At 36.1% G+C, this 24,214-nt stretch overlaps 1 protein-coding gene across 1 annotated transcript in view; it reads left to right on the top strand.

Moving 5' to 3' along the window:
• The window catches only part of CAMKK1 (calcium/calmodulin dependent protein kinase kinase 1), a 91,091-nt gene that overhangs the window by 42,088 nt on the left and 24,789 nt on the right, over positions 1-24,214 (top strand). The window contains exons 5-9 of the mRNA XM_072415617.1: positions 5,851-5,902; positions 7,944-8,077; positions 8,873-8,909; positions 11,329-11,350; positions 13,238-13,326. Of these exons, the coding sequence (XP_072271718.1) occupies positions 5,851-5,902; positions 7,944-8,077; positions 8,873-8,909; positions 11,329-11,350; positions 13,238-13,326 (334 nt within the window). The remainder of the gene's footprint in view (positions 1-5,850; positions 5,903-7,943; positions 8,078-8,872; positions 8,910-11,328; positions 11,351-13,237; positions 13,327-24,214) is intronic.

Raw genomic sequence — 24,214 nt, 5'->3', positions numbered from 1 at the left:
AGCTTTAGGAAAATGGGTCAGAAGCCAGGTGTTATATCTAAGCAGAGTTATTAGTGCTAGCTGTCACACAGTGTTACAGAAAATGTGTTTTGGTACAATAAATTGTTCGTGGTTATAAAATAATAGCTGGAAATGAGTGTACAATCCACTTTTGCTCACGCCAAACGCTTTGTCAGTACCAGTTTTTGTATATCACTGTAATTTCTATTTTACTGTACAGTACACAATTTTAATATATTCTCCATTCCATTGCCTCGTGTTACCTTCCATCTATGTTCTGCCGGAAGATGAGAGCTGCAGTAAATGCAGAGTGGATTGAACAAAAGAAGTGCCATGCTATTATTCAGCTGAGCATAATTTAATCAGTTTCATATTGTGGTTTTTCCATTGTTAGAAGAAGAGATTGAGATTGAATTTTGCTCTCATAGTCTCACAATTGTTTGAGCCTTAAACCTTTCTAATATTTTACAGAGTCTAGTGTGATGTATTGGTATAGTATAGGGGGTTAATGGTAAAAGCATAACACAGATTTTCTGCTACTGGACCAGTCTGCAGCTTTCACCATTGTTTGCAGGTCATTGCCATGGTATATTGATGTAAGGTATACAGTACTCTAACAGTTCAAGGGGTATTCCATGAGAAAGGTATATCTGCTGGCTAGATTGTGGAGTGTTTTTTTTTTTCTAGGTGACATCTAGGCAAACAAATTTTTTTTCTCTCCATACATTTACAGCTCTTCCACACGGAGCATCCCCGTCTAGCCGAGAAAAATCTGAGACCTGATTGTTCTCTGCAGTTGAACAAAACAAATAAGCCCTGCCCTTTCCCCAGCATGAGAAGTAGCTCAGTGAACTGCTTATCTGTCTTGCTCTTTTTACTTATTAGTGCCCGGCTAGCATGTGAGCAGTGTAGCACACATTATTGCTTCCTCTTTTCCCAGTCCAAACGTTGGTGTGCAATGACTGCTGTCTACTGTACTTACATGTTGCATGTAGAAAAATACATTTATTTTTTTTATTTATTTTTTTAAATTATTTATTATTATATTTGCAAGATTATAGATCTTCATTGTTTTTCGTCATCACCCCTCTCTTTTATGACAGTGCTTCCTTATGGTTTCAAAGGAATGCAATATTTTTACAATTACAACAATTTTAATATAGACTGTAGACCCTGTGTGGAATTTTTTTAATGATTCCTTTTCAAATTCAATGTAAAAAAAATATTGAGCATGAGACTTAATCAAAACCTGAAAAATATGATTTTATGAATTAATGGGTGCAAAGTCAACCTTTACATTTCTAACAAAAACTGAAATTTAGATTCTTCCAAGTATGATAGTAAAACAATGTGTGCAAAGCTGATCTTTAAATCTCATTTTATGAAAAAGAAATGTTCTTCAATAACTAATTTCATTACCATCACACATTCCAAGTTTTACTGAATTCAATAAATTAAACCCAAGGAAAGCATTTAAATGTATCTTATCTCCAAAATCGAATATAGTACAGTTTACGAGTCCTTGTTAAAGTGGTTGTGCTGGCTGTATTAGTTTTTGTTTTTCAGCAAATATGGGAAATTTTGTCATGTTTGCCAGAAATGAACGGTCCTTGTTACTTCATGTGAGGTGAAAAGAAAACACAAGCACCCTTATATTTCTTGTTTAAACAATAAACCCTTCAATCTACAAGGAAATGGAGATAAACAAAGGCACATATGTTTGAAGCCCTTCTTCAGACAAGCTAATTTTAAAATATGTTTTTGCATACATTTGCTATGCAGAAGAGTTTGATACTGACAAATGATGTGTTTTTGAAAGCAATTTTGTGGGATGACATTTGGAATTGCATTTAATTGAAAGCAATTTATTTTCCAGTATCTCAAGTTGGTTAGTTTCTGTCTTGTCATTTTTAACCGTATTGTATATCAACATGGCATCTTTCTTGTCATGTTGCCCGTCACTTAATTGGAATTATGACCTTTTCACCTGCTAAGATTATTATTTTGCAGCAAAAATCTAATTTTCCTTGAAACAGAACAAAAAAAGGCATGCAAATTATTTTTTTTAAAACATTTCATACATCATCTCTTTTCTTGTAATGCCCAGTGGCTAACTGTTTCAAGTTCATTATAACCATTTTAATACCCTTCTATAATATGTATAATGTGTATATAATAAGTCACATGGCAACTTTTTTCCTCCTCCTTATCCTTGATCTTTCCTCTGCTTTTGACACTGTTGATCACCTCCTTCTAATAAAAATTATGCGCTCTAGGTTTGCTTCCTATCTGACTGCTCCTTTCAAGTTTCTTTCAATAGTAACTCCTCCTCGCCCACTCTCCAACCTGTTGGTGTTTCCCAAGGGTCAGTCCTTGGACCGGTTCTCTTTTCTCGGTCTCATATCCTCCTTTGGCTTACAGTACCATCTGTTTGCTGATGACACTCAAATCTATCTGTCCATCCCTGACCTGTCTCCCTCCCTCCCTCCCTTTATGCTGCCTGTCAGGCATCTCGTCATGACAGATTTTTGAAACTCTACCTGGATAAAACCAGACTCATCATCTACCCCCTTCTCAAATTCCAAGTCTCTAACTGTTAACAACACTGTCATTCGTCTCTCCCCTCAGGCACATTGTCTTGGTGTCACCTTCAATTCTGTCCTCTCATTTACCCCCCATATTAAGAACATTTCCAGGTCCTGTCACTTTCACCTACGCAACATCTCCAAAATCCGCCCCTACCTGTCCCCAGACACCACCAAACTCCTTGTACATGCTCTTATCATCTCTTGTCTGGACTACTGTAACCTCCTCCTCTCTTGTATTCCACTAACCCAGGGGTTGGCAAACTTTTATGGCCACTAGGCCAATTCAGGGGTGGGCAGGAGCACACTAGGTCGGACTCTGAGTCCCGCCCTAATGGCTCCACCCACCATCAGGGATCGCCCCCTGAAGTGAAATCCCTCTCCTCCGTGTGCATTACGGAGGGGAGGGATTTCCCTACAGGGAGCTTTCCCTATTTACTGCAGTGGCGAAAGTATCAACGGCCGCGGTAAATAGGGGAGCAACAGCAAGGAGGCGGCACTGGAGCTCAAGCGACGGTATTTTCTAACGCCCCCTGGCAGATCTGTCCGGCAACCCGCAGCTCTGGGGCCGCGGGTTGCAAGCCAGCATTAGGCTGGATCGGCCAAAAGGCCGTTAGGCTGGAACGAACTATCGGCTAGGCCATACCTGGCCTAAAGGCCGGAGTTTGCCGACCCCTGCACTAAGCAGACACTCGCCTCTACAATCTATTATGAATGCTGCAGCCAGACTCATCATCCTTCCCACTGCTCTTCTGCTGCATGTCTTTGTAGTTCTCTTCATTGGCTTTTATTTCACCTGAGAATCAAATTCAAGCTCCTGTACTTTGCCTTCAAATCCCTCCACAATTCTTGGCCCACTTACAATTCTGACCTGATAGAAAAATACTCCCCCAGCCGCTCTCTCTGCTCCTGCGCTGACCCACTACTGACTTCCTCACTCATAACCTTGTCACGTGCATGGCTCCAAGACTTTTCTAGAGCTGCCCAAACTCTCTGGCATGGTCTTCCTATTCGGCTTGCTCCTACGTTTTGCTCTTTTAAAAGAGCACTCAAGACCAATCTTTTCAAACTTGCCTACCCATTTTCTTTTGTCTCTTAAAACCCTCACTACTTACCACCGTTACATATCTCCCCTCCTATGTAACTGTGTAACTTCCCCCACCTCCTAGATTGTAAGCTCTTCGGGGCAGGGTCCTCTCCTCCTGTGTCACTGTCTGTATTCATCTGCCATTTGCAACCCCTATTTAATGTACAGCTCTTCCTAATATGTTGGCTCTATATAAAGCCTGATTATTATTATTATAATTATTATTATAATATTAATATGATCTAGTTTCAAATGAGATGCAAGAATATGTTCTGTACTGAATAATTACATTTCATATGACTTAGTCATTTTGTTTGTGGCTAAGATTGTCTGTTAACCTAATTCATTGTTTCTTCACCTTTTAAACATTAGGGAACCTCCTATAAAACTTTTGGGTCTTCAGGGAACCCCTACTATAATTACTATATCCACAGCTCACATTATTTTGGTGTGGTGGTCAGTACGAAGATTGCCACCTATATTGCTGACCAGTGGGAAAAATGTCACAGTGTACAGATACCCAAAAAGATCATTGGTATCATACTGCTTATTGCTCAAGGACCCCCTAGCAACCCCTGAAGGAATCCAAGGGTGCAACGGTACCCAGGTTTCGAAAAACCAACCTAAGAAATCATGTCTCAAATTTATTTGTTTCATCCTGTAGTGTCTGAAGTTTGTAAACCTATTAATGCAAAGTACCCATATACAATTTTTTTATCTTTATTGTTTATAGGAAGCGTACTGCCACAGCAATGAAACAAGCAATAGGGTCCACTGTCCAATACACTACAAGTAGCACGAAATTACAACTAATAATAAAAATATAACCAATATTGTACAATAACCAAGAGTGAGGGAAACCCTGAAGAGAATTTCAGAATAGGGTTATTACTGTGTCGTAAATGTACACAATTTTAAAAATCCGCTTATCTTATCTTTGCCATTGTTTAATGACATAATCTGTAAACATTTTCATATGAATATGTAGAGATTAATAGGTTAATTTTATGTAAAGAGTAATTCCAGTGATTTTTGGCCTTTCTATTTGTTTATCTCCATTACAATTGATGATATTGTTTTTTCTTACACTAAGATCAGACTTGCTGAAATGGCACTCGGCCTGAAAAAAAAGAAAACTTATACTGCCAACACATCTAAGGGCTGGCAAACCTAATTATATAAAATTGTTGTTTTTGTGTTTAGATACCCTTTTACTGGGTTATTGGAAAATGTTAAAACTTTTATCAGGTTTATATAGTTGCCTGTATGGAGAGATTTCTAGAGAATCTCCTCAACGTGCGTTGCTTTGTTTTTGGTTCTTTGCAATTTGTTGTTTTGTTGTATAACCAGACCAGTGCAGGAGGGAATAAAATTTGTTTATAACATTAAAAAACTTAGGGGGTTGTACTCTTTCCATTGATATTGGTATTAAGGTCAGTGGTGCTATATTACACATTGGCAACCCTTTACCCACTTTTATGAGGCTGACCCCAGTTTATTAATATTTTGGGTTTATAAAATATTTAATAAAATGTTAAAGTCTTGTATTTATATATAAGTTTAATATTCTCTACCCATTGCCTCCTGCAATGCTAGTGCTAAACAACAGCCATGCATATTTTTGCAGTCCGACGTGATATTTTGACAGAGATGGCCAGTTAGAACCTCCACCAAAACACAAATGTCATTCGCTGACAGAGGGGAGAACTGTTCTGTCGTCAGAACTGAGCTTTGGTGCTGGCAGCTAAAGAAAGCCTGGAGATGCTGTCAGAGATGCATTGAAAATTTGGAAAACTATTACTTCAGGTGATAAGGCAAAAAAAAAGAGTTTAAGTCAACTTTTAAAGCAAGACTGTATCTAAAACTAAAAAATATTTAATTACATTATATGAAAGAGCCACTTAATAACCCTACAGTTTCCTATGTTAAAGTACTCAAAACTTGAGATAACCGAATGACAGTGTGTTTTTTTAAGTACTTTGGAATTACTGAAAGTCTGCTTTGTGTTTAAAAGAAATATAGAGGATACTTTTTTTTTATATTACAAAACATTTAAGAGTGGAGGCTCCTATATCCTTTAGGCCTACAAACAAATATTTCTATCTATGTTGTTCTATTACAAAAGACCCTTGTCAAGCCTGAGTCATACATTGAACTTTTTTCATTTTCCTTTTATAGGCTATGAAAGTTCTTTCAAAGAAAAGGTTATTGAAGCAATACGGTTTCCCACGTAAGTATTTTAATGGGTTTCAAGGTGCTGTAAAAAAGTGATGTATTAAAACGGTATGGTTACAAACTTGGTGACTTCATGAAGCAGCCTTATATTGTAATATAAAATTAATTCCATAGAAAAATGAAGGTAAAAATGACACTCAAAAGTATAATATGTAACTGGGTCACACAGATATCAAGTGTCTGGTAATTATTATCTGTAGAAGAAAATCCTATGCTTGCTATAGAGCTCATTTTTTAGCAAATCAGTAGGTAACTGCAGGATCCAATTTGTCATTAAACAATCAAATTATAAGATTTAAATACAATGTTATATTTAAATTTAAAAGCTGTGTTATAAAGAACCGTGTCATGTCAGTGGAAAGACAAATGGTATTGTTAGTGTCAGTAATTGCTGTAGTGTTCAAAAGCTATGACTAACAAATAGCTTTGTGAAGACCCTTGAAGTTTAACCAAAAGACACAACAAAAATACAATAAAAGCTATGCATCCTCAGAACTGCTCATCTACAGATGATTTAAAATAAGGCAAAACACCCTTAATAAAGCAGGATCCTATTTGCCAAACTGGGTAAAAATGCTTTCCAATTTCCACAGGCAGATGAATACATCATGCGTGCACTTTAAACACACACATATTCTATTTATGCATTAATCTACTGAGTTTGCTAAACTGCTAAGCTTCTGTGAAAGTCTTTTCCAAATCCTAATTGTAGGGATTCCCTTACAATTTGCATTATATATTTGCAACATTTGCATCATATCCACACACACACACACACACACATATATATATATATATACACACACACACACACACACACATATATATATATATATATATATATATATATATATATATATATATATTTACAGTTGCTTAAATGATGAGAGTAGCTTAAGCACCTTCATAAGTGTTTTTACTATGTAACAAAAATGGGTGTTTGAAGCATTTTTAAGGTAAGTTTACAGCACCCTCCTTTTACAATAGCATCTAACATTTTTTTGCCATCATGGTTTTGAATCTACTACATAAACAATAAAAGTAAATGAACAAGGAAATCTTCGTCAAAAGTTTTTCACCCTATAAGTTACTAGTATTAATGAATTACTCCACAATGTCCATTATCAATGATCCAGGGTACCACACCATCGATGATACACATAGTCCCCCTTGACATCCTTCAGATGCCTCAGACTTGCCACGTCAAGAACACAATAGCACACAGCGTTCATCACACTCCTCACAGTACTTTTTCCACAGTCCCTACTATTTCCACTCCAAGCATTACCACTAAAGTCTTTTCTTTTATTTTTCATCTCTCTTCTTTTTTCCATCTCTCATTTTTCCACCCTCCCTGTTCTTACTGTTCCATGCTACCCATAAAACTGTTTTTCACTTACCACTCTACATGTTGTTGCTTCCCACTTTCTGCCATGATGGCTCTTAGGCTGGGTACACATTTCAAATTATTGTCAACTGAGACAAACGTGTTCATCTTGGGGCAAAATTCTGACATCTGTACAGCAGTCCCCTGACCTCAATCTGACCGGGAATGACCACTGTGCATTTCAACGAAGGAGAACATATTTTGGGTGCCACTCACTCATCCGCTCCATGTACAAAAAATAGAAAAGGTGCTGTGTGTGCATTCATCTGTCACTGGTTTTGAAAACATTGTCTATTGCGACATGTTTATGTTAGGCAGTTGTAAAATATATATTTTTCACAAACTCTGTGGACATTGCCAACATTTGCTGGCTAAAATTATTAAATGCATGACTGTTGTCCTATAAACACAATTGCTTATTTACAGATTTTATATAAACACGTCTGTACTTGTTTTCAATTTTTATGGATTCATTTATTTAAATTCATTTAAAATTTTACAAGTTGTATGTTTTTCCTAAACATAAAAATCTATCATCATACAGCAGTCCTATATGTAGTGTTGAGCATCTTTTAAGCCCTTTAACATTATTTAATAACATTTAATACTTCAATTTAGCCTTTATATAATAACATTGTTGTTGTCTTAGGTCGGCCTCCCCCACGAGGATCAAAAACTGCATCTGGTGATCAGACCAAACCAATGGCCCCACTGGATAGGGTTTATCAAGAAATCGCCATTCTGAAGAAACTAGATCATATTAACATTGTCAGATTGGTTGAGGTAGGTTTGAATAGACTATCGGGGTTATGGCCTTGTGTTCGACATATCAAGAGGTTTAAAAGTCCTAATAATTCTGTAATACCATTAAGGTGTTGTCTTAATGTGTTGTGACAGGGGGTCACCTAGCAGTAGCATGGCTGCCAATTTAAAGTCCAAAAATGTATTTAGAAGCTATAAAAAATATTAAGAAAATTGTGTAACCAATGTTACAGTATTGTTATAGCATCTTTGTATGGTAAAAATGTACACATACTTTAAAAAAATCTAATATCTAAAGAGGATTTCATATTAAAAGCATGAATCCAAAAAGCAAACCAAAGATAAACTAATGTATTTTTTTGTATGGCCTGGCTGGAATCTACATTAAAAAAAGGTTCAAGTGGAAAAACTTTATTGACATTTTGCCCCTGCAGATGAAACAAGTTATGAAACAATCATTTACACGAACGTCCTGGTTTATTCTTAGATTGCTTTCCAAGACCCACCTATCATTTTAACCTAATGAATATGAACTGAATAAGCAGTTTGACTGTTTTTTGTGTTTTGTCTTCTTATAATAAAAAGTTTTTCCATAATTGTTGTAAGAGTTTTTTTTCTCTTTCTTTGATACTTACATTGTTATTGAATTGATTTAACCTACGCGTGTCATTCACTTCATATTCTCTATTAAAAAGTACTAAAGTTAGAGCATGATTCAAAGTTCTTATGTTTAGACTTATATTTCGTTTTATTATTGTATTATAACACTGCAATTAGAATAAAACTCTTGTTACATTTAATTATTTGTACTTTTAGGTCCTAGACGATCCAGCTGAAGATAATTTATACATGGGTAAGAAATATTTTTCTTTGTCATTTTTAACTTGTATTACTTATCTTAAAGAGCAATTTGAGGCAATATGTAAAAGCTGTATTAAGTTACTACTGCTATCAAGTTGACATTTCAACTGTATAAAAAGCAGAACATTTACTCCGTTTTACTCAGTTTATGTTATCCACTATATCCAGATTTCAGAGAGCACCTGACAGGGGTGGTAAAAGGGTAGTAGAATTTACCTCCTTTAGCTGTGCTTGTAATTGCCTCTCTTTTTCTGCAATTGCATTAAGATTTCCGAAGCAGATGGTTATGGAAAACCGATTTGTTCTAAAGAAATGGATAGGAGGATGGAAAAAAAAGCTACTAAACAGATGTATTCTCAGCCCAAGATCAAAATTGTATTCCTGGCCTCCAGCTTCTTTATTGTACAGTTAAATGAATCTACTCTGTCTTTTGTAAATCTTCCTTCATAGTTATGGAAAAACCATGAGATGAATAATAAATTAAAGGATTTTCCATTGGAGTGAATACAGCTGGGAAATATAGGCCCTGATTAAGTAAAGCTTTCCAAGACTGGGGAAGATAGATGATCAGCAAACCTAGAATGAATTTGGTCCAGGAATGAAAACATTTGCCAACTAATCAGTCATTTTGAGAAAATCATTTTTAGGTTTGCTGAATTACGCAGGTTCCCCTATGATAGTCTATCTTCTCCAGTCTTTGAGAGCTTCAATAAGTCAGACCCTTTGTGTACGGCCTGGGAAAACCTAAAACCTAGAAATTCTCCAACTTCACCTTCTAACTAAATGTCACCACCTTCTACCTCACAGTGTTGGATTTCACCAAAATTCAGGAAGACAGTCAGGAGGTAAAAAAAATATTAAAACCAGGGCCTTGTATAAGTGGAGAAATAATTTAGAAAGAGATTTATCCTAGTATACAAGTAAATTAGGAGACTTAGGGCATGTTTCAGGTTACCTACCAAAATAAATTAAATCTGTGCCCTGTTTTGTTTAAATTACTATTTACAGTCTGGATGAGCATTCCTTTTTGCATATAATCTTACCATAATATTTGAACTGGTTCTTTTTCTTGTCTTGTATCATGTAGTAATATACGTGTGGTGGTGTTTTCACACCACAATTATTTTTTTTTATCTTAAAAAATCTACACCTCTTATATAAATGCCATCCTTCTTGTTCATTAACTCATTTAGCCAATGACAGTTACAGTAAGCATAAATTGAACTATATGTAACCGTATCAGAAGTTTGTACTGAAGAACCTGCTGCCTTTAAATTCTACCCAGTGTAATACCTGTTTCCTTTTGTATTCCTTTAAAATGGTTTGCTAGAAACTTCTGAAGATGAAATACCCAAGCAAGCAAAAGCTACCCATTGGTAATTCCATATTGTTTTAAAAAATGGGCCATGTTAATAAAATGTAGCAATAATTATTTTCTGTTTAAAAATTGGCAATATTGTAGTCCTTTTCAACTGCCTAATGCTACATTTCTACTCTTTAAACCCACCTTCTGAGATTTAAACATAACGTTTTTATCTTGTATCTAGCCTGCTTCTTACACATAAAACTAAACTCTGGGATGATAAGTCGCTCCTGCCATCTAAATTGACAAGCCATTAACCTTTTCTTTAGTGTTTTCTGTCTGTTTTTTTTTTACATGGGTGTTTCTAGGTCTTCATTAATGTTCCTAGAAAATATCAGAAAAAAAATGATCTCAGTTGATATCTTCTTTGTTCATACATGTAAAGAGGAGGTCCACTAAGCCACATGTGCTGATATAATTAATGTAACCCTAACTTTTGCTAAGGTACAGTCACAAGTTTATATAACAATTTGCCAACCTATGTGATGACTGGTGTCAGGTGCTTCCTGCCACTATGTATTAGTTGATTGATTTGTCATTTGGTTTCATATACTGCTTTTTCATGGAGTATTATTAGGGTCATATCAAAGATATACATCCATTTTTTCAACTGTAGTTCTTTGCTCTATTCTCAGTCGACATGCATTTATAATCCTGGTGAACAGATAAAAGTTAATAAGGAGTTTTCTGGAAAACACTCAACTAGCCTTAAAATTCTGGCTGCTGCATTGGGGGAAAAACAAACAGGTCTCTGCAGCACTTTCTCAAAATTTAAAGGAAAACTAAGTCTGTATGTGCTCCACTGGTTTAAACAGAAACTTGCCACTGGTTTGCTTAAAAGTAATTAAGAATGTGTGCTTGTAAAATAATGTCACTATAAATTTCTGCCAATCGCATGGGCTTCTTACTTTCTGCGGTCAATGTGTTACCACTTCTACAACTGCCTTTTTAACATTCAGATGTACAGTTGTTTTTATTTTGGCATTGCATGGGTTTATATTGCATTTATTTATCCTAGATTTTTATTTTATTCTTTTCTTTTTTTCAGTGTTTGACCTTCTACGCAAAGGGTAGGTAAGAGATGAAAATTTTCTCTCTTGTTCTCATTTATTATTGCATGCCTAGACAGCTTTTGTATCCCCCATAAAAAGAAAAATTACCAATGAATACCCCTAACAAAAATGTTTTCCCTGTGATTTTGTTCATAATTTGCCATGTTTATTTAGAAAGATGTCCCAAACACTGTTTTTAAAGCGGAGGGCAGAAGATGAATTTTGGAATACAGGTAGTCCCCGGGTTACATATAAGATAGGGACTGTATGTTTGTCCTTATGTTGAATTTGTATGTAAGTCAGAACAGGTACATTATTTTAATACATGCAATTTGTGCATGTAAAGTAAATGCTTAAACATTTTCAAATACAGTACAGCCTTAAACTATGTTGGTAGAACTTGATTGAGTTGAGGAAGAGGGTGAAGATGAGCTCTTCTGCACAGCACTGCACAGGACACTCTATCACAGCAGGAAGGCACCACTCGTCAGCACGTCTGGTGTACTGTACTGATGAGAGACAACTTTCTGCTTTGTTCGTACAGTACAAGCAGACTTCCTATTGAAAATGAATAGGGGCGGAGAGTGGTGGTTCACCACCTGCCCACCACACAGTTACCTCCACTGCAAGGCTATGTGGTGGGCGGGCAGTGAAACGCCACCCTCTGCCCCATCCAGCCTCCATCCAAAATCAAGCCTGTACACGAGTCACACGAGCCTGTTCGTAACTAGGAGGAATCCGTATGTCAGATGTGCCTAACCTGGGTACTACCTGTATATGAATCTTTTTTTTTTTACCTTCCTCTGCAATTGAGAATGATTATTTTATAATATGCTATATTTACAGTAGATATGCAAATTGCAGTGTTCTGAATACCATACCAAATTAAAGTGCAAAACAATTTATGACAGATTTGTGCAAAAAATATATAAGTTTAATGAAGTAAATAAAAATGATAACAACAAAGGGCATTTGTTGTATGAGTAAGATTTGAGTATGAAACACAAATAAGGGAGTGAGACAGGTTTTGAGGAATGGTTCCAGAAATAAGTGAGTGGGACGGATTTTGAGAGAGGCTGACACAGATAACTAGTAGATGGAACAGACCTTTGTTTGATGAGTGATTTGTTTGATGTGTTTGTATGATATAGCACCGAAAGACAGCATTAGACAAATTACAAAGAGGTAGGACAGATTTTTTGAAAGATATATTAGATGTAATGCTGAATTAAAGGATGGATAAAATGTGTTTCCCTTCTCGCTTGCTAGCAATGCTAACTTTGTCAAAAGGTCAAAATGAATAAGGCATAATTAGGAAGAAAAAATGTTGCAATGCCAAGTTTGTCTTACATGTTTGGATACAACTAAAAACGATAACAAAATAAATACTTTATACCATTCCATAATTTCTAAAAAGAGAAAATCAGTGTATGATACCACCCTGAAGGTTGGCAGGGACCGATTTCTACAAGCCAATTTTCACAGATGTGTATAAACTTTTTAGAAGTGGTGTTCTAAAGAACTAAAGGTTGACAGACAGGTTTCTAGATTTCTTGGATGTATGAGCTGATATTTAAGGACATGGAGAGAAACATATATACAGCAGTAGGAAAAATTGTGTAGATGAGAAATTCGAGTGAGGTTTCCATAGTAGGCAGAGACATTTTCTGGAGAGAGGAGGTTTATGTGATTTGTGCAGGAGGAATGAGGGAAATACCTTAAAATTAACTCTGTACATAACATACCTAAGCAATACAAACCATTTTAGTGTGAATAATACTTATATCTTCTTATTACCTAAATATGCTCTTCTTCTTTTAAATCATTATGTTCAATAAAGGTTGAAAAAATTTTTTTTATTTATTATGGTCATCGTTGTTTAAATTACTTTTTTTTTCTCATCAGACCCATCATGGAAGTACCATGTAATCATCCTTTTTCAGAAGAACAAGCTCGGATTTACTTCAGGGATATTGTGCTGGGTATTGAATACTGTAAGTAGTAATGTTTTCAGTAATGTCACAGCTTTTCTGCACTTTGCTTTTAGCACTTTGGTGATAAGGGGATCACACTTCCAAAATGCTTCTTAATAATTTATCATTTAATGGCTTACTTAAAAAAAAATGTGTTTGTCAACAAATTTTAAAAAATCTATATTTTGCCAAAATAGATTTTATTTATTAAATACATGGGAAAACAAACCTTTTTAAGGGAGTTTAATGGGAAATCTTACTTCTGTAGCCAGTTACTGTGTTGTTGAGTGTTGATATCAATGTTTTGTTGCTGTGGTTTCCGGTGTTTAGTTCTGCTTACATTTGTTGACTAAAAAATAAGTGTTTTTGTGGTATTCAAAGATAGCTTTGCAGATATTTTTGGTAATGATACTGAATTCTAGAGTGTAGCTTGGTTTTATGAGAAAAAAGCTAATGGAGAAAATTGGTAATTACTCTGCACATATCCTTTCCGGAGGACCTTTGCAGTGCACTAAGAGTCTCATATTGTTATGTACTATGTAGGTATATTGTATTGACTACATAAAGCTTTGTACACACGTCAGAGGATTTTCGTCAGCCTTGTCTTTGGGGTGAATCTGACAAGTGTACAGCAATTACCCAACATTATTCATGGATCTACCTTTTTTTAAATGAGCCCTGTACAAATCAAAAGAGAAGAGGGCAGCAGGGTGCTGTTTGCGTGTTTTCCCACTTGCGCCCTCCATAGAACAGAAGGATGCTGAATGTACAGCGCTCGTTCATTCATTTGCCACCCTTTTTTGTAAACTGGAAAGGATCACAAAAGATCTAAGCAAACCTAAGCAATTACAAATCACAGTTTTCAAACATGCAGCATGATCCAGTAAGAAGCTCCCCAGGGAGCAATTAAGGATTCTAATAATGCCACCTTTTGAAAGACAAAGAAAATATGCTGCTCTTATACAGAGTATATTGCTTCCTAGTAAAGGGAACTCTGCATATAAGTCAAGGTCAAACAGATTTGATGTCCGATTGGACACTGGAGGCTTTATGTATCCATTGTTTTGGGACTGGAATAAGTATGTGGCTATGGTGGCAGTAAGGCTATGGTGTCAATAACTTATATAATGGTATGTGACATTCATTTTGTGTTGGTTTAATTCAATAGGTAAGCAAAACATTTTAAATGTATTTAAACTTAACTTTACAATAATTCGATAACTAATATGAAATTATGAAATAATATGAAAGGTTCCAGACAGGTATTGATCAATTTTATAAAGTTTGAGGGAATATGATTTTCTGTTTGATAGTTACACTTATCTGTAACCAGCAATGCCTGGAAAATATGACAGTAATTTTCAATTTATTTGCTCTCTGTGTTTCTAATATTTCTAATATAATAGAAATATAATAATAATTAGATTAGTTTCTAATATAACATTTTTACTCAATGTATAAAATATAATGCAGCATATTTTTATTACGAGTGATTAATTTATGCATTAGGTGCTTTGATTTTCCTCCAGCTGTTTGCGGTGAAATCTAAGCAAGTGCCAGCTACAGGATAGTGTTCTTGGTCTGCCACTTCCTCAGAAAATATCCTTCTGTGACTCATTTCTTTTCCTTCACTACCTGCCAAGCTATCACACCAAATTAATTGCTGCCTTAAGAGGAGGAGGGTAGCCAGCACATGCACTTTATTTGGAAGAAAAGGCAGGCAATGCAGTAGAGAAAGCAAAAGAGAAATTAAAGAGACATGACATTAGAAATGATATGCACAGGGGTACCATTATAATTAGTGTTGGTCGAATATCTCACTATTCGATTTGACAGCTATAAGATCGAATAGTGAGAAATTCTCCAGGTAATCATATGTCAAATTCGAACGCCATTGAAGTTTTTTTAAGGGCTGCAAGAGCAATCAGATTTCTCTTGCAGCCCTTTACTAGTTGTATGAGTTGTTGGACAGAGTTTCTCCATCCAACAACACATAGAACAGTGCTGTTGCTGCGCTGTGCTACTACTATGTATTCTTGGATAGAGTTTCTCTTTCCAAGATAACAGGGCACTACAGGTGATGAATGGGGACAAGTCCCCATTCATCACCTGAAGTGCCCGGACATTGTAGTGGTAATCCGCAGTTCATTTTCACACATGACGTCACAATGGAGCTGAACTTTTACCGTCAATTCCCGTGTTTTTCGGGTCAGGTCTATCCGAATTCGAACAGCCATATTCAGGACGAATATAAGGATAACCTGAATTTGAACACCAACACTAATTATAATATCCCGGCAAATAAAGCAAAAAAAAAATCAATAAACATTTTATATTTGTCTATAGCAGTTTACATTACTGTGATATATTTTTTTTTAATTTTAGAATCTTGGCTATAAACCAAGTTTCAAACATTCAAGATAAACCCTGCATAAAATTTTTGATGTGAATAAGGGTATCATTGTAGACTTTCAGGTTTGCACCCCACTCTTCTTTGGTAAAATAGCAGATCACACCAGCACATCCAGGTTCCCGATTTAAATGTAATAGCGGATAATTACTGCACTTCAGCTTTTATTTCAGCAATCAAGTCACTAAGTCTTTGCGAGCACTGAGCCATACATCACAATGCATTTGCACCAGTAACAGGGACTATTCCCTAGTCAAGATTGTGCACTCGAAGCTCCATTTTGATGATCACAGCATGTAACCCATTAGGTACTTATTTTATAATCGACCGTACAGTTAGAGGTGAATATTTAAATGTCTCACCTGGCAAATGTCTGTAATACAAAATCGATAGCAATGCTTTAAATGTTTATTATTACAAATATACACTACAGTGTATTCCCATTTCTATATATAACACTTTCTGTTCATTCATTTATTTTCACTTACTGATGTTGTAGTTTGCTTTTTTCTGCTGTATCAGGCAGCTGGATGTATTGTTGAAAGCGTTCCAGGCCTGGATTAGGGAAACATTTGAAAGAAACAATTTCCACTGCTTCCATCACTTTGGATTATGTTTCCTGGCTGGGGAGAATAAATCACATTGCAGACAGGAAAAATCAGAGAGCACTGCTGTGAATTAGGAAATTGAATAGCAGAATGATAGCCAGGAATTAAATAGGATATTCGTTCCAATAACAAAAGACAACACTTCACCTGATTAGAATTGCTGCGAAGTCCTGGGGCCTTTTTCTACCTGAAATCCTCTTATGTTGGGGGAAGGCTGTAAAGTTTAACAGACAGAAAAAACGTATATTGAGCTTTGATTTCTTTATGCTTTGTATGTATTTGCTTAGTTTACTTTTTATTGTGTTTTTAAACACTGTCTTATGTGCAGAAACTGAACAAATGGAACGTGCAGTCACTGATTATAACAAACAGTCAGATTTAGCTTAGTTTTCTGATTTATTTTCTACAAATCTGAATTTGCTGTACACATAACATTTGCATGCTGTTCCTCATCTTGAGGTTTTGTGGTTAGATCGTGGCTAGACAACTTGGGTCAGAGCTTCTCCAAAACTATATGCCCTGTAGAGTGTTCCTGGTATGCAATAGTTAGTACCTACCAATAGTTGACCTGAGACAACCAGTTAATTGGCAACATGGTTCTGGGTACCCAGAGCTCACTGATGGACATGGGGAAGAGAAGGTGCCAAAATATAGTTCATTGTGGCTGCAAACCAGTCAGACTGTCCATACTGACACCTGTCCACAGTGGTTGCATTAAGGAGTCTAACACAATATTAGGCAGGTGGTTTAAATGTTTTGGCTGATTAGTGTGGAAGAGAAATGTTGGAAATTCACATTAAAATATTTTTGCTTGAATTATTGCCATACTGAGCTATTCTAAGCTAACTTTTTTTTTTTTAATCTATTTTTTTAAACCTTGGGAATTTATACCGCATTTCTTTTGCTTTCCTCAGTGTGTAGCACACTGTCCTACATTTGAAAGATGACTGCAGTCCCTAATTGGTACCCATCAGAGATATTCCACAAATACATGCTTGTACTCGCGTTAAAGTATGCACTTCAGTGCCCTCCGGAACTTGCTGTCAAATCCCCTTACGTTAATGTACCCAAGGACTGAAGATGAACATACTTTGTTCAGCAAATTGGCTTGGAGTAAGGCTTGCAGCTATGCTGCTCTATTTAGCTTTTGCAGATTTCTCTGGGTCCTTTACTGCTGAGTTCAGTTCTGACTTGAAAATATGAGTTGTGATCTTTGTAAGCCAGGAAAATGAATTTCTGTCAAACTATTGTCATTTAGATTGAACACACTGTCTGACTCATGGTGAAAAAGTGTAAAATGTTAGCTGTCCTTACAGTACCTGGGAGAGACTAAAAATTACTGAACATTGTGAACAAAGTACTGGTAGTAATTAAGTATTTCCAGTGCTCAACCCAGGAATTTTTTGGAGCCAGGTGGGAAGAAATTCTAGGTGGGTGGCATCCCCTGTATTGTGACTCAACTCTTCAGTATCCACATAAAAACAGCCGAGTGGTTACTGAAAAGTGCCGGGTTGTGCGCCCAGCTAAAAGGGGCTGGGGAGAACACTGTATTTCTGTGATTTTTTATTTATTTTTACATGTACCTTTGCAAATCAGGGCATTGTAATAGGTTGGTTTTCATACTTTTTTTCTCCCCAGAGCAAATACTTACATTCTTTACACACCTTTATTCTTCTGATCAGCTTCTAATCTAAAAAAAAGCCCTATGTGAGCTCCAAGTCACTATAGTTTGAACTTTCACAGAACTGTGCATACTATTCCTACCCAATGTAACAGCTCTATGAAGCACTAGCACTGTTAAGTAAGAAGGAAAAGAGTCAAATTCTAATCTGAACCTGGAAGTAGAGCAGGATAATGCAGGACTCATACTTTACCCTGCATGGTAAAACCAATAGTTGCTTTGGGAAAACATTAGGTTGGAAAACCACAGTGGATATTTCTGTTTTCCAACTCACCTGTTCTACTTGCCCGTACTTCTAGCATTGGTGAACAGACAATTTCATCCATTGTTGTAAGTCATGTTTGTAATTGTGCTTGTGTTTGCACCATGGAAGTCTCCTCAACCCAATGCATTCTTTGCTAAGGACTGACCCCTGTTTGGCTTGTCAGCAATCCTAAATAATTGTCCCTTCCCCTACAATCCTAGTTTAAATATCCCATCAACCGTTCCATAAAGCTTCTCGCCTGCACATTAGACCCCATTCCATTACGTACAGACCATCTGACTGGCTTTTATGTGTCATGACCACGGTTAATAGGGAGGGCTGCCTGAAGGGAAATCCCTCTCCTCTGCAATGCATACGGAGGAGAGGGATTTCACTTCCGGGGGTTTTCCCTGGTGGTGGGCGGAGCCATTAGGGCGCGACTCAGAGTCCGGCCTAGTGTACTCCCGCCCACCCCCGAAATGGCCTAGTGGCCAAAAAAGTTTGATTGGAGTTTACATATCTTTACACAACTTGTGAATTTTGTTTGAGTGCTCAAATGCCAGGACTAGCATTCCTTTTCTCTGAGCCCTACATTGCAGTAACCCATTTTCCTTCCTGATCTTCCTGACTTACCTCCTCACCCTTCACATCTGCGTTGTTTACTGCCTGCTCAGTGAGCATAAAACTCCTATCACGGTTGCCAAGTATCTTTAGCGCTGCAATTCATTTTGCAACAGTTTGGAGTTCCAAAAAGGCAAGTTGCTTACATCTGTTACAATGCTATTCATCCTGGAGCTTTAGCTCATTTTGTGTGTGTATGTGACACAATGCGTACTGAGAAAAACCCTTACCTTGTTAGCATCATTATCCCAGTTACAATGTGTACATTGCTTACAGGGATAGATTAAAAGGTTATACAGTATACAGTTTGAAGACTTCTTTTGTGTGAGTAAATAGAAAAAAAAACACTAAATTAATAAAGTACAGTAAAAAAAAGTAAAAATTCTAGAAGTGCCTTAATTTGCCATTGTTTTAGCTTTCTATAATCTACTGCACATCAGCAATCCTTATAAGCATGGGAGAAAAACCATCAGTCTGCATTGTATTGCAAAGTGCAAATCAACCTAACAAATTGAGCTTGCTAATAAAAGAAACCACAACTGTGTGTTAAGCTACATGCCTTGACTTATATTTCACAGAATCAGAATATATAAAGTGAAAAACAAAATAGGATTTAGGTATACATTACTGTCCAAGGAACTAAAAGAACAAATTCTAACATATATTATTAGTTAATGTAGACAAAGTTCCATGTCACACAGAATTTTTTAGTGAATGATTTTTGTTTTATCTTCCAAAAGTTATTGACCTTAAATCTGTCAAATTATTTAAAAAAAACCTCCACCAAGCTATAGACACTCTTTGGTGCCATCTCTTACCTTTGACTAGTGCTCTGTTCTACTTTCTCACCCCTACAAAGTTAGCAGTCTTGGGCAGTCAAATATGATCCAAGTTTATTGTATGTTTATGTGAGTGACACTTTATCAACAAAAGTGTTAGATTGTTATTTTTAAAATTTTTAAAGGATATGGGTATACCATTGTGACCATTTATTCAAGTAAACAGATTGACCTATGACTATTTTTACCAGCCAAACCCACTTATACAACTGAATGAATTCCCAGAAGACAATTTCAATACATAACTAGCTCACTTGGAGCAAGATATACTGTGGAAGACTATTTGGCTACCTTGCTTGTTTCCGCATCATAAATTTTACCTATCCAATGTCCACACGTTTTTATGAGCTTTCTACAAGGTAGGAGTAGCTGAGGGGAACCGTTCCATAAATAACAGGCCTTTAACATTGGCTGCAACCAATTATGTTCACATGCCCCTTAGGACTAACTGGTGTATATTGGGTGACCAGGTATTGTATCACATACTTCCCCAATCACAGAAATACCACAATCTTTATACAAGGCAGTGTGATCTAAGCAGTAATGAAGGTAAGTATAGGCACAAGATTGCTGGGGTGAGTTTTTTCTTAGTTATTTTAATGTATTATTTTGACTGTCCTATACACTGTACATACTGTAAAGACATTCTTAGTCAGTGCAGCATTCTGTAACAATATAACACAACCTCAAATTATAATTGCAGGTCAGGTCTTCCATGACTGCCTTTGGACATGCTCTGGCTACTCTGAGCACACATGCTGTTCTTTAATTTGTCATAAGAAATGATTACTGTTCATGTTTATGCATATTTAGCATTAATTAACATATGCAAATATAAATTTTCTGTTTTTCTATTTGAATTATTACATGACACTATGTACAGGCCATTTACATTCATCCCATACTTATAAGCTAGTCCTATGCTAAGCCAATTGGATGTTAAGCTGACATATGAGTCTCTTAAAGAGATTTGCTCTTTGAACAAGAAAGAACAATCAAATCATCCTGAGCTTTGATCTGGAAAAAAATATATTTTATATTACATTGACAAGTTTAAATCACATTTAACCAATCCCAAGCTCATTAATGAATTGTTGTAAATATACTTGAATGCCTATTTGGGTCATTTTGTCACATTCGAAGAGGTCTCATTCACTTCTGTGTTGGATATTCTCTGGTTTCAGAATTTTTTGAAGATGCATTGCAAAGATAATGACAAAGATTCTGCGAAATTTTCAGCGTAACACAAATTGTGATAAGCCATAAAGTTATCAGTGTCTGTAATAGCTTAATTTTTAACAGTACATTCAAAGCTCTAATTCCTATGGAATATTTTTTTCATTGAAGGATTTAAATTTCTCAAACAGCAGACTGAATTTTTTTTGGGCTGTTGTTTTCTTTAACTTAGTGTGCGATTTCTAAAGTGACCCTCCATAGCGTTTGTTTAAGAATGAAGATGTCTATCAATAGCAACCATTAGTAAGCGTTGATGATAGGTAGACACACCAAAACAATTGTAGCATCACCATAAAACATGGTAACTGTATGATTCGCTTTAGACCTTGAATTTTATGTACTATTCCACTATTGTAGTGTGTGAAGTAACTGCAGTTCCTGGTGTTCACATGTTATGATAGAGTGATAGGAAAACAATTACGATCATTGGTAACCTCCCTATACCTTTATATAGTATTTGTTTCTCTGCACAGAATCGCCTTCAAGCAGGCCCATAGCAAAAAATTAACAAATAAGTGGAGGGCCACATGACAGGGTGAGGGGGGAGAGCAGTTGTTGATACGGGGTTAAAGATAAGATAGGGTGGAGTAAGTGATATGGTGTGAGGGGACGTATTTGGAAATAGGTGGGGTTGAGGGTCAGAGGATAAAAAGGGGGAGTAGAAGGAGGGGGGATCATTGCAGAAAGAAGGCAGACTGTGGAGAAGTTGCCCACCCTCTCTTACCTTAATTTGGGATGGGTGGAGAAGAAGTGATTGTCGAGGCAGCCAGGCAGTTTGTAGGTTCATGAAAGGGGGAGGTTAGTTACTGGGGTTACAGTAGGAGGGTAAGGTTGTCATGAGGACAGGTGTTGGGTGATGGTTGTGAAGTGATTGTCCCCAAAACAGTGTGGTAGCACCTGGTGGCCTTGGTTTTGGTGATAAAGATATAATTGGGGGTTTTGTAACAGTTATTTTCATGGACCTGAAAGAATTTGCAATTTTCTAAAATATTATAGTTAATAAAGTTTTATAGTTTTTATAAAGTTTTTATAGTTAATATAATTAATAATTAATTAAGGTAATTACGTTTTAAAGTTATTATATTAATAAAAAGCTGCTTTGGCCAGTTTATCCCAAAAATTTTGTTTGTGTTGTTATTGGTGGGATTTAGTTAGTGGGTAAACCGGTAAGGTGGGGTGCAGCCAGAGGGCTTCCTCCCCTCTACCCTGGTCATGTCCAAGTTTTCTTTGGACTTGGTATAAATTCACACTCTCTTAATACCTAATACTCTTTATACTTGGATTCCACAGAAGATACAATTCACATATTGGTTGATTAGGGTGTAACATTTTCCACACCCCTTCATGTTTTATTATTGTGAATAAATAGGTAATTTTGCTGCAAGTACTCTTCTTCCCCTGTATTTTCTTCCTGTTGGAATTTGGATTTTAAATGTGTTGCTGAGTGTGACGGCCAACACCACATAAACAGTTTATACATTTTTAATAAATGATTAATATTGTTTTAGAATTGTTTTTATCTTCTATACCATACAACAGCTGTCTTTGGATGTGAACTGTTTGGATTTGCTATGTGCATGGCTTGGTAAAATTTAAAATGTATATAAAGTTTCGGATTTTTAGTCATTACGCTGTTGATTACTAGATAAGACACATATGTCAGTTGAACTACATTATTATTCCTAGGAATAATGTAGTAGCAGTGTGCACCTTCCTAGCAATTTGTACATTGACCTACCTTTTGGAAAGAAATGTCAATTCTTAATTAACACTTAACCCATTATGCTATTACAATAAAATTTGAACAACCACTTGAACTAAAAAGTGTAGCATGTCACGTACATGTCTAAAATATTTATATACATGACATGGATGCAATTTTTGATCTTTGGTATATACCAAGTCATATCAATGCAGACTGAGGTTGGTATACAGTACACCTATCTTCTGCACAGTGCCTACATAAACCATTTATCTTTGTATGAGCAAATTGTAATGTGTCATCAGCTTAAGGCACTGTATGTAGGTCAGAAAAGTGTTTGATGCAAGAAATAAAACAGCACAGGAACACTTAACTACATGTAAACGCTATGATCAAATGGACTTTAATGTATTTTTAAAAATGGCTATGAGTAATCTCACATGGAACAAAACTGTGCCTTAAAGAATTACTACGTTGGTTAAACATTGTCCAAGGTATCCTTGCTATGTGCAACATTGCTATGTGCAAATCCTTGCTATGTGCAACATTGTGGAAAACTTATTTAACATTAATTACCATTAAGTGTTACGTTTGAGTAGAGAAGACTGAAAAGGAAGGCAAAATGCTAAAAGTTCAGCACGGTGTTACTCAGAGTGGGGCTGTACTGTGTATGCCAGGGAATTTAATGCAATTTGTGAACTGACAATTTATTGCATCTTGCAGTAACAAGTGTATAACCTCTGGGTAACAAATGCTATGCTTGTTATAACAGAACAGGACATATCTTTAGTTTTGGTCCATCATTTTTGAACAGCTGAATTCCAACAAGTTTTCTACTCTGTTCAGCTGCCTATTTAATTACCTCAAGTGCATAATCTTGGGTTTTGTCTTAAATGTATCTTTCAGCTCAGAATAACAATTTAGGTGGATGCAGACTATGTATTTGATTTGGCCTAAACTCTTATAAGTATATTTTATTTATTTGATGAGAGGAAGCTTTCTTTTCCCTGGTCACTGACATTCTAACTATTTTATGCCAAGTGTGCACTGGGTCTGCATATTAATGGTTTTATGACATAGGCTGCGGGCCGGTGGAAATCTGAATACGGGCCACAATTGGCCCCCGGGCTGGACTGTTGGACATACCTGCTATAGAGGAAAGGGTTTGTAAGTTTATCTACCTACTTTTCCTCAAAGTTTAAGGTGAGCTGATCTTAGTTTGGAAGCATTTTAAAATACATTTTCATGGTGTTTTCAATGGATTTGCCAACAAGAACACTGAATAATCTTGCACTGATATTTATGGATTCCTACATGTTTTCAGAATATAGTACAAGTTATTGTATAGTAAAATTGTACATTTTTGCAATTTAAGTTTTGTTCGAGCAGATGTATGTTATATTTATCTGTCATTGTACCAAATAATTCTCATATTAGAATATTAAATATATATAATATTGTCTATTAAGAGACTTGCTTACATGGTTTTATATCTGTTTTAAAGTAAAGCATTTTACATCAGAGTTCAGTGGTAGCACTTAACCCATAGTTTACAATGTTTCCCTCTT

This window comes from Pyxicephalus adspersus, chromosome 1 (assembly GCF_032062135.1).
Source record: "Pyxicephalus adspersus chromosome 1, UCB_Pads_2.0, whole genome shotgun sequence".
Lineage (NCBI taxonomy): Eukaryota > Metazoa > Chordata > Amphibia > Anura > Pyxicephalidae > Pyxicephalus > Pyxicephalus adspersus.
This window is presented reverse-complemented; position numbering and strand designations above follow the sequence as displayed.